General features: G+C 42.0%; 1 protein-coding gene across 1 annotated transcript; it reads left to right on the top strand.

Annotated features, from left to right (window-relative positions):
- Positions 1-2,645: 2,645 nt before the first annotated feature.
- Positions 2,646-8,162, top strand: LOC134226390 (uncharacterized). Its single transcript, XM_062707151.1, has one exon. The coding sequence runs from the start codon at positions 3,895-3,897 to the stop codon at positions 5,572-5,574; it is 1,680 nt and encodes a 559-aa protein (XP_062563135.1). The 5' UTR covers positions 2,646-3,894; the 3' UTR covers positions 5,575-8,162.
- Positions 8,163-12,361: the final 4,199 nt, after the last annotated feature.

Genomic DNA, 12,361 nt, shown 5'->3' with positions numbered 1-12,361 from the left:
GACCCTCCTTAGCCGTGCGGTAGCTGCACACACTGCCGCACAGAACGTTCACTGTAATCTATAACTATTTTTCTGTAACTGTTGCTAAAGAAGGCCCCTAAGAAAGCGTGAGAGAAATAGCTGTGTCCAATCCCAGGAAGCAGATCAGCAAGGAGGGATACTAGCCTTAGTAATGTCAATCTCAACGTCTCAACGTAAGCATGTTATGCACTGCTGAATAATAAGATTATCGATACGTTATAAATTATCTCTCAATTTCAAGCCTGTGCGGTGATGAAGAAGAAAACTGGTGATATGTACAGTGAACGTTCGCTAATTGGGTTTTTTCTAGTTGGGGCGCTTTTTAGTTGGGGGTTCGCTAATTGGGGCGAAACCCAAATAAAAAGCAGCTAAACGTCAGAATGTGATGTCAAAAACGCGTTGACGTTTTGTTTCCGTGTTTGGCGGGATTAATATTTTCTGGCGCGTAAAATTTTCCGTTGTTCAACATTGACGCTTGTCAAAACGTCCCAATTAGCGAACGGCATTGTGATGAGGTCGTGCCCCAATTAGCGAACGATCACTGTACAACAATTTTTGAATCATCATAAACACTTTGTTCTACGAGAAAGGCAAAAAGATGCATAAACACAGACTTTTTTGCTACACCATATGCCCAAAGAATAATATTTCCGGTGTAATCTTCTTCTCCTCCTTCTTCTTCTTCTTCTTCTTCTTCTTCTTCTTCTTCTTCTTCAATGGCTCCACGTTCCTACTTGAACTGGACCTGCTTTTCAACTTAGTATTCTATTAGCCCTCATTTATTAATTGAAAGCTTTTCTGTGCCCGCCATTGCATGAGTATGTATCTTGTGTGGCAAGTACAATGGATACACTATGCCCAGGGAGTCGATAATGTTTCCAATCCGAAAACATCCCTGACCGGACCGAGAATCGAACTCGCCATCTCCGGATTGGCAATCCTACGCCTTTACTCGCAAAGCTACTGAAAACCACGGTTTAATATTTATTCTAAAATGTGAGCTAATTTGATTGTTATTTGACTGAGCATGTGCAATTTAAAATTTCTATGGAAATTACTATAAAAATTGCAACATCGTTTCATGAGGTGAACCATTAACTATTTCAATATAATCAACTTATTGTCTGCATAGAATACTTTCGAAGCTAGAAGACAGTAGTTGTTGTAGCGAAGCGATTTGACTTTTCTTAAGAAAGTCATAAAGAAACAAAAATACTCACTATTGATGTTGATGTTATTCTTCACGTGTTAAATCGAATTTATCACGATTCAGTATTTCCGGTGTTTCGTGATAAATGTTTCTTGCGAGCAAGTTTCCACAAAAAAATATTGTTTTCATGATAATTTTCAAACGAACTTCAATCTTCAATCACGTGCTCAGTCTAACTACCAAATTAAGGAGGATTATTTAAACAGCAAAAATCATTTAAGCATAGGGGAGCGAGAGAGTCAAAAATTGAATCATTCTAATCATCTCTGAATAAAAACCTGATTTATTTATTTATTAAGCAGGAACAGAATTCTTATTATCATAAATGAAGCCACAATCAAATTACTGCAGAATTACAGAAAATTAGTTTCAGGGATAAATAAATATAGGGGAACGGTTCGCCACTTCATCTCATAGCTCCCATTTCCATCCCATCAAAAACAAAGCAATGGAAAGGAATTTGGTTTGTTTATTATTTTTGTGATTTTTTTCAGCAGTGAGCACGCATGTTGACAAAAAGAAGCAACGAATTTGGTGCCGTATTTCTCTGATTAGCGATGAGATGGATATATGTACAGTGAGATGGAGATCGGAACAGTTCCCCTACAACAATTGAATATTTTGCAGTTTGGAGGGTTTCTGAAATCGAACAACACTCATTGCGATCGATAATGCCAATAGGCTATTGCGCTTCGATTCATTTCTGTAGAACGGAACTGTTGCGTTTGATTTTATCTGATGTAAGAGTTGTGCAATAAAACCATATTACGATTCTGACAAATGCGGTGGCCGCAGAGTCCACTTTTCGGCAACAGTTAGATCAGAACGCTGCTTCTGGACGGCCCCGAAGCTGCGCTGCCCAACGATCATGATCATCATCCCGGTGGGAGCGGACGCGACATGCCTCGTCGTATGTACCAAGTGCGCACATATAGGACGGGTGCATTTAATTGTCCAGAAGCGAAACGGCGATCATCGTCTCGTGGTGGGTGGGGTGCGGTGGAATGCGGCGAGCGGCGATGCACTTTGGTGGTGCTGAAGCTGATGGGTGGACGAAGATAAGGCATGAGCTGCTTTAGTGGAAGTCATTGTGCTGGGTGACACGCTGGCGGCGGCAGAGGAGAACGATAGGAGGCAATCAGGGAGGAAACAACATCACCAACAACACACTGGGTACCATTTCGTCAGTTCGAATCAGAATACATTCAATTTTTCCTCGCTATATACTCTCCAGCGACGCTTTGTCTGGTACGAACCCAAGTCGTGGCGACAATTTGTCTGGCCGGTATTATGTACTTGCGACGTTGCCGATGTGATCGAGCGCGGCACCGTCGGCGACGGGGCGGCTGGCTGGCTGGCAGCGTTCGCTGATTCGACTCATTCGCGCCAGCCCGAGCCGAGCGAGGAGCGTCTGTGTGTCTGTCTGTGCTTCGGCGGACCGACGACGTTCTTCGGTGGAATTCTGCTGGCAGTCGGCTTTGATGTTCGCGTTTTTGTGTGAGTGCTGATCCGCGGATGGGCGTCACTGGTGTTGGTTAGTCGCGGATAAATATTTTTAGAGAGTGCGACGTGTTTTCTGAACTAGGTACATAATTAAAAATAAATCATCACCCAGTTGGTACTAAGGACATTAGTGGACCGAAAGGGGGTTGAGGAGATTTTCAATTCGGCGGATCGGACAGGACATGGAGGATCGTTGCATGTGAATACATGGGCGGTTGGCAGTTTGGCAACGTTGCTTCTAAACTCGTTTTGAAAACGGATGTTAGACCTGTAGGCGTTGTGAAGCGAGAATCGACAGACGTTGCATGTTGAGAGGCGATCGAGCCAAGTGTCACAATGAAGTGGCGGATGAGTGAAAGGGACGGTGAACGAGGCTATCTCGCTTGCAAGAATGTCTCTCGCAACCTGTCCTGCTGCCACCCCTGGCAACCTGCCCACCCGGCGCACACACACCTCATCATGTGACTTGGTTGAAGCAACGACGAGTCATCGCACACTTGCTGGCCATACTACGGGCCGCGCTTGGCTCACATAAAGATTTCAGTGTAGTGGTCTGGTCAGCGCCGACGTTCGTCTCCGTGTACGTACACAAGTCCCGTGTAGCGACGACCGAACAGGGTGCGTGTGTGCGAGCCTTCCGAACAGACTGGCCGAGTCCAAAGAGGCAGAGATATTTATGAAAAAATAATACCACAGCACTCGATTGTGTACGCTGCTAACGTTTAGTCATATCATTCATCCTCTCTCGCGCGCTTGGTTTCAGAACTACAGTGCCAGTCAGTGTTGTGCTTGAAGCTAGCAGACAGCAAGACACAAAAGCAAAAATGAGTTTAAATGGAAAACATTAATGTGCAGCGGACAGTATCACGGTTTCGGGCAAAGTTGTTTCGTTTTTCGGTGACCCAAAGGCAGGAACTGAGTTAATCGTTTTCTGTGCTTTTCTTGGATGTGCTTCGAAGTGAATAATCAAGTGGAAACCTGTACCAGACGGTGGCACTCAAAGTGAACACACAGTTCGTATTATTTTATTTATCAGTTTTATTCGAGTTGAGTGCAGCGGCAGTGGACACAAACTGGGAGTTAGGTCCTCACCGTTTAAAGTGAAGTGAAACTCGAAAAGTGACAGCAGGAACATAGCGCTGAGTGTGTGAGCGGATTGAATGTGTAGAAATTACGAAAATAATTCAATAATGGCGCACGGACTACATTCGATGATAAAAAGTGAAATTGGTTGCGGGAGCGGCGGAAAGCCAAGAATCGAGCAGCGTCCCGGAGGAGGAAACAATCAGAACAACAGTTCCGGGGGAGCTGCAGGAAAGATGGGTTCCCGGAGGATTTTTACACCACAATTTAAGTTGCAAGTGTTGGACTCGTATCGGAATGACAGTGACTGCAAGGGCAACCAGAGAGCCACGGCCCGCAAGTATGGCATCCACAGGAGACAGATTCAGAAATGGTTGCAGGTGGAGAACAACCTCCGCTCGGCGGCAGCCAACAGCAATTCAAGCGGAGCTGGCGCTGCGATGAAAATCAATCTAATGGGCAATCATCAGCCTCAGGCCGCAACACAGCCACAGTTCCCACTGCATCCGCACCATCTCCATCCACACCATCTCATTCGCCATCAGAATCTGAATTCCATCGAACTAAAAGTGCCTCTGGATTCAACCAGACACCGCGTCGCTCAAAACGCCAACAATAACAACAACAACAACATCCTCGGCAACGGCAAAGAGAGCAGCGCTTGTATAATATCGCCAGTTCCCACTCACACTTTGGTAGCGCCATTCTCGCATCCACACCACGAAAGTTCGTCGTCGTCAGCAAGTCTATCGGTACTTAAACCGCACAGCCGCGGCGAGTCGGAGGCGGTCGCCATGGCTGTGAGCCAAGTGCAGCGGCCCAACTATTCACCCGTGTCCGGTGATTTTCCAATCACCCCCACGCCGACACACCCCTTCGACAGGCTCAATCTGCTCGATCCGTACTATCATCCGTATCATCTCCCCTACGCCAAGTACGCGATCGATTGCCCGATCGACCTCTCGCTGCCACAGCACTATCGCGCCAAACTGGAGCAAGCTCTCTCGCCCTGTTCGACTATCTCCTCGGTCTATTCATCGCGGCCACGATCCATCACGCCCGCCCCGATGGAAATCAAAACCGAAGAACCTTCCTGCCATCTAACCTCGGAAGATTGCGAAGCGGTTGATCTCTCCTGCCGAAAACGCAAAACCTCCTCCCCAAGCGAGGATGACGCAAGTCCTCCTAAATCCATCAAGCTCTTCAAACCCTACCTGCTGGACGAAAAAGACGACGATAAGGACTCTACAATCGATTCACCGGACCCAACCGGGAGGCCCGATTATCCCATCATTTCGAACTTTCATGCCCAGCAGCGATACTACGAGGGTCTGATCGAGTGCAATGGAGGATACCCGCCAAGTCCTCCCCATATGCAGCATCTGCTGACTCCAATGCCCCGTACCCCCTTCAGCAGCACCCTGTCTCCATCCCCGCCAAGCACCATCGGCAGCAGCACCCACTGGGCCCAACCGCAGGCCTCACCCGTTTCCGGCTACGACAGTTCTACCTCGATCTCGTCCGTCTACAGCAACGACGGTGATGCCGACGGCTACAGCTACAACCTGGAACTACGACAGCAGGCCATCGACAGCTACTACCACGACATTGCCTGCCGGGGCGATTTCCGCGCCGTAGCCTCCAAGTACAACATCAACCGGAAGTACGTGGAGAAGTGGCTCGCCCAGGAAGATCACCACGTGGTTCCCACTGCAGCACCCCCACCACAGCAGCCGCCACAAATTGTCGTTGGGTAAGCCAAGAAATCGCCATTCTCATTCAAAATCGGAGCTGAACAAGCAAGTATATACGATTAGTCCTGTGATGTCCTTCTTGGTTTTTTTTTCTGTTTGGGTCGATCATGTAATGGTCGTCCAGATTATTTTATTTTAAACTGATTGATTGGTCACAGGTCGGAGTGCGCGGGCACCTCCGGGTCCACACAGGGACTATTGAATTAACTGAAATGTGATATTTATAACATATATACCTATACATACATTGAGGGATAGATCAGTAGTAGACAGAAGCGCGTATTTTAGAAAGGAATTTGCCAGGATTAGCAGCTAGCGGATTATCGTTCCGTAAATTATTATCGCTACAGTCAGGGAGCAGGAAGCCGGTGTAAAGGTGTGAAAGGATACAATCGGAAAGGTACATGTTTCACTTGCAACTGCGGGTGGTGCGGTAGCACTCCGGAGCAGGTCTCCGGGCCTTTCGAGGATTTTCGAACTGTCAAAATCACTTGAAAGAATAAATATGCTAATTTTTGGGTTCAAGCAGGCAGACTTCACTTGGCGTGTTGATAATTAGCATAACAATTGGTTTTTATTGAACCGAATGTTGGGATTTGAGAACCTTGTAGGTGGTCTGTGGAAGGGCAACAGAGAAGGAAGATGAGGCGAAAAGAAAGTTAACGTCGCTCCTTGTCACAGGTGTTGCAGCCCTCGTCTGGAACTTGATGAAAGGACCCGCCCCCTGGAAATTCACAAACACGTTCGAGGATCGCAGGTAGATCCTTGGCGTTATTTGATCTCTCCCTCCGCCTCCAGTACTATCCTTGCATTTGATTGCCTTGACGTCGACCGTCCTAGCTGTCTAGAGCGACTCGGCCGTCGAACACACAAATCACAGGTGCCATATAGTTTCTAACATTATTTTGTTTTCATATCCTCCTAACTGCCGAGCCAAGTGCGAAATCGGGGGTTGGACAATAATCTGCTCAATATCCCCTGTGCCGGCAATAATAACAGAGCAATAAAAGCAACACCTTTGCTACAGCTCGGCCAAGTGCAATCCATAATATCCTGGAATTTCCCACAATCCTGTTTTTGTTTGCTCATTTTCGAACGTTTGATTACCTTCTGGTGGATAGACGACAAGCTACCGCCACCTACTTCTTGACTGATCGGGCTCTATCGTCCCTTTATGCCAACACTTTGCCAATGTTCGTAAAACAAAATGGCCGCCATGGACATGTTCTCGCTCGACGGCTAATGGCGGCGTGTTGCGTCACTTCCCATCTACTGCGGTCACCATGCGCGAAAATGGCAACAATTGCTCCACTTATTTGCGCAAAAGTGATTGAAACTAATTTTAGTCGACGACTGATTGAACAATCGTTTGCGCACAGAAGAAGGTGAAAAATGCAGCGCGCGCAAGAGGTGCCACTAATTACCGGTGCCAACCGAATGTTTGGTACCGTGCCGCCTCAAGTTCATCATTGCTGTGGCAACTGTAACAAAAAATTTCCCAACGCAAACCACTACGATGTACAACCACTAATCCTCTTGAAAGCGATTTGATTGCAATTTTGATTCGTATCAAGATGGGTGAAACATCTACGTACCTTTTCGATCAGTCACTTTCATCACCAACCGAGAAACACATAATCAAAACACGTGGTAGATCAGGTAAAACCGATTACAGGCGATAACGATAATCCTTTCAAATACTATTCATTGCAAACATATTTGTGAATATCAAGTGCCTAATTGAGATGGAAAAATCAAGCAAAATAATCCCATTCACACCTTATTAAATAGAAAGAGACTAGTTAGAGATACAAAGTAAATCAAGTGCCAATACAACAACAAATAAGCTAAACACAGCTAATTCATAAATAGATAAGCAATCCCGTTACAATACTTCAGTTTTAAATCATAACTTCTTTCCAACTTGGATGTGTAAATAGCAAAAACGCATGTGTCATCCCCTCATTTCATTAGGAGAGCGTTCAGGAACGCAAGTTATCAGAAAGATTTCCACACTGAATTTCATTGAACTCATTCACAGTATAATATAGACATATCGTGAGAGCTGGTTTCCTTCGGAATAATTGAGAAAGGAAAGGAATCAAATTTATTATAACCCCAAGAGAGTATACAGATTAATTTCTAAGAGCGGTTAAATGTACTAAAATTTATTCTTTCGAAAACTATAGATTATCAACAGGAAGATTGATTATAAATATATTACAAAAACAGTCTCAGTTTAGTTTGAAGTCAGCAAAGTGAACTAACTAGTTTGTAAACGCATTCATGCAAATATCATTGTAAATAAGTGCAAGCAGCCATATTAGGGATGGATGAGTGTGGATCGGACATGAGATACCGATGTAAAGAATGTTTTTTTTTTCTATGAATCAAAATTTCGTTGTTTAGTTAAGCATTAAGGCATGTTAGAAAGAGAACTGAGTACGAAAGCATATTGTATTTTCTACTATTATTATACAGATCAAGAACGGAGAAGATGTTCTTTTTATTTGAATCAGAGTAAAATGAAGATGAGAAATATATTATATATTATGGTAGTTGTAAACATTATCATAAACAATTGAAAACAAGCCGAGTTTTACATTTGAAATATCACACTAATATCACCTTGCCCTTCTTGAGTATTCTACTGTTCTTCTTGAGTATTCTACTTTGGCTGCTTCATTGTAATCATCGATGTTTATAAGAATAATCGGTAAGTATGTGTAATGATGACATAATATGTAATATGGAGTCATCCAGAAACAACGTGGTTAATTTAGTATGTTTGCATTGCTTGAGGTATCCCCTACGATTTCGTTATTAGAAATTCAAACTTTATCCGAAATTGTAGCGTAATTTCTTCTTGAGGTACAATAAAATGCACATGGAAACTCATAAGAAAAAACCAAATTAAACCACCAAGCCTTTCTGGTATTTTGAGAAGTTTTTCATTTGAAAAATTTCTATTATTACCGCACCAATCCATAATAACTACCAACTGATATCAAACAGCTTAAGTAGTTCAATTATAGATATTTATGCAGGTAGTTGTAAAAAGATGATTTTTAGCAGCAACAGTTGTACGTTTATCCAGCGTGGTTTGCCGAATAGAGTGACTTGCCAAAAGTTGAACATTAGGGTGGTTCAAAAAATCGATTTTGCTCCACAGTGCTCATCTGATTCTTTACCATGTTCTGAGTGTCCTCTGAAAATTTGAGCTCATTTGGATTAAAACTGATTTAGCACAAGCCGTTTCAAGTTTGCATGCAAATTAGTGTGGGGAAATTTATTTTTTCATTATACTGTTAATGACGCTTCCCCATCAAGCGCATGTCAAAAGAAAACCTACATAGCTAAAAGGAATACTCAACAGCTTTCACTCAGTGAAAACCGCATCACAATTAATCGTTCCAATAATTAGTAATCGAATTTAATCTATACCGTGGTTTTCTGGAGCTAATTGCATAACTCATCAACAGGCAACATTGCTGCTCGTGGCGCGAAAGATAGCACACACAAATTCAGGCTACTATGTTGCACTGCACATTTCAGTTATGCCCTCAAAGAAGTTTAACGATCATGACTAAAGATTCGCAACCTGTCTTAAAATCGATTACTAATTATTGGGACGATTAATCAACATACGGTTTTCGTTGGGTGAAAGCTGTTGAGTATCCCTTTTAGCTATGTAGGTTTTCTTTTAACATGCGCTTAATGGGGAAACGTCATGACCAGTATAATGAAAAAATAAATTTCCCCATACTAATTTGCATGCAAACTTGAAACGGCTTGTGCTAAATCAGTTTTAATCCAAATGAGCTCAAATTTTCAGAGGACACTCAGAACATGGTAAAGAATCAGATGAGCACTGTGGAGCAAAATCGATTTTTTGAACCACCCTACTGAACATGTTCAACCCTAGCAGCACACAAATTCCCTATAGGTTACTGCAACTCATATGTGACCAGATTCAGTCACAATCAAGTTGCTGCAACCATTTTCGTCTGACTTGTGCTGCTCGGGAAGTTTCTTTCAAGTGAGATGAACGAAGGAGTCACCGGGTGACATTCAAATCGCGTTCAATTCAAGTGATTTACCGTGAGCGTGCCTTATTCTGCGCGGCTCATAATTCTGCGCACATTGACACTAAAACATTTTTTTAAATATTCTTTACTGTTATTATTATATTTACTTACATATCATCAAAAAGTTGGGAATATATTGTTGTCATGAGCAGGTAATAAAGTAATAAATTAGCGTTGATAGCGGGAATATGAAGAAAAATAAAATCGGTAAAATCGAAAATGTACAAAAATGGCCTCCATTAGCAGCAGCGCTAAAATGCACATAAACAAATTTTTTTTTCGGAATTGTGCAAAAAAAAAGATTTGAACTCATTTTTTTTAAAGCGAAGTGCAAAAGCAGATTATTTGTTGCTTCAATATGATGAAAATCGGCTTTCAGAGTGTAATCTCTATCTTATAGAAAGCACTAGCTTTATGTACCCGGCCTTGCTCGGAGTTGCCAGTTTGATTTGAATTTTATTCACAATCGGAAAATAAATAAACCAAATAAAACAGGAGATTTGTGTTTTCTTATGGATACTTCATTATTTGTATAAAAGAAGGCAGATTTTATTTGAAAACATTGACTGATTTTGAAAAAGGGATCAATCCCAAAATCGCCTTATTACGGGCAAACGTCTATTTCTAAAGAACGAAAAACAGCCACCGATGCCTTATTCCGGGAAAACGTCTATTTTTAAAAAAGGGATCACACTCACCATCCAGAAGGAAACACATTAATCATTGCTTTTCACTGAACAAACCATGATTTCGATTAAGGCTTGACTTGATCGATAACTAAACAATTCCACTTCCTCATTAATATGAAGAATGTGTGTTCCAAATTTGGTTGAAATCGGCTAAGGGGAGATCAGAAGTTACATTGAGTTGATCGATAACTGAACAAAACTCCTTCCCACACACCTTACCTCTTTTCCAAAGAGCATCCTAACACCCCTATCGTCGTCTTCATAAGATAAAGAATGTATATTCCAAATTTGGTTGAAATTGGTACAGGGGTTCAGAAGTTACACTGAATTGCCCGTTTTCTGAACAATACCCCTCCCTCCAGACCCCTCACCCTTTCCCGAATTACTATCCCATATGATCAAAACCTCATAGTGAATATGTGTACAAAATTTGGTTGAAAATAGTTCTGGGGGTAGGGAGCTACACTGAATTGTTCGTTTTCCAAAGACAACCTATCCCCATCCCCTCCCGTTTTCCCAATGACCATCCCACATCCTTTGTTATCTTTTCCATACACTACTAAAAATTCACACATATTTATTGGCAAAAATCCATAGATTTAACTTATGATGTATATCAGCGCACACATAACCAATCTCCACGCGAACTGCTAATAAAATATTTATCCAAACAAACTTCATGTGTGGTCTCGAATTAGTTATTATTTAATTTATGTGTGGTTCTATATCGATTATATTAGGGTGGAGCTATTGCAAAAATTTATAACGGCGACACATATATCTCATATAGATATTTTTGGAAGTGTAGGATAGAGAATGTGTGTACCAAATTTGGTTCAAATCGGTCCAGGGGTTCATAATTTACTCTTAATTGCCCGTTTTCTGAACAATACCCCTCCCTACAGACCCCTCTCCCTTTCCCAAACTACCCTCCCACACAGATAAAAATATGTTGTGATTTTAAATGTATTTTCATGCACATATTTGGAGCATGCAAATAAACGTAAAACTCAATCGATCTCACTATTCTTTTAAATCGAAATAAATGTAAACGGTGCTTGCTTGTGAAATTCAATCAAATTAAATAGAAAATCGAATGTTAATTCGTTTGATGGGATAAGCTGCAATTCTACACGTCGTTGAATTTTCAAAATTATTTGCTGTGCATATGATCGTCTCCTCATAGTGAATATGTGTACAAAATTTGGTTGAAATCGGTCCTTGAAGTTGAAAGTAACACATAATTGTTCGTTTTCTAAACAAAACACCTTTCCAAATGACCATCCCACCCCTTGTTAACTTCCCCTGAGCATAGAGAATGTTTGTATCAAATTTGGTTGAAATCGACCAAGTGGTTCAGAAGTAGTTAGCGAACATACATACATAGATTTTGATATTTTATGTTGCGCAGAATATGGCACAAAATTTACTTTCTGTTCCCAATTGTGCGCGCGGAATGCATAAGTACAATAAGCCTGGCTTGTTACCCCAAATTGAACTAGTAACTGTTTTGGCAAGGAAGCATATTTCAAAATGCTGAAATAAAAAAAGAAGGGCAAAAAAATGCGAAGATAGATTATCCGGAAAGAGACAAGGGATATCTGCTACTTGGCCTTGCGCACCACATCTCCACTGAGCGTTTTTTAAACTTCGAGGTATCTAATCTCAATGTGTATATCACGTGACTAGCACGTATAATTTTCCCTGAAAAATCGACACTCGGAGATTTCCTAGGTCGGACTGGCATTTCGACATTTGAGAAAATAGCACTTTGGGCAACATTAGCATTTATTTAAGACTGGTCTTATTATTCGCGTTGGATTACATTTATTTTTTTTATTCTATATAAATATCGGATTTGATCGGAATAAAAAATTGCCTTTTTATCAATGGCGAACTTTAGTAAACAAGGCAAAACACTGACTTGAACATTGATATGAACACAATAACCGATCTGGAAAGTTGTCTAACGAAATAAATGGATCGTCGATAGCCAGGATCCCCGGAAAAATG

This window comes from Armigeres subalbatus, chromosome 3 (assembly GCF_024139115.2).
Source record: "Armigeres subalbatus isolate Guangzhou_Male chromosome 3, GZ_Asu_2, whole genome shotgun sequence".
Lineage (NCBI taxonomy): Eukaryota > Metazoa > Arthropoda > Insecta > Diptera > Culicidae > Armigeres > Armigeres subalbatus.
Note: the sequence above shows the minus strand (reverse complement) of the source record. Positions and strands in the feature narration are given on the sequence as shown.

Bases quoted from the DNA above. Each gene is read 5' to 3' on its own strand.
- LOC134226390 (XM_062707151.1), top strand. From the start codon at position 3,895: ATGTGTAGAAATTACGAAAATAATTCAATAATGGCGCACGGACTACAT.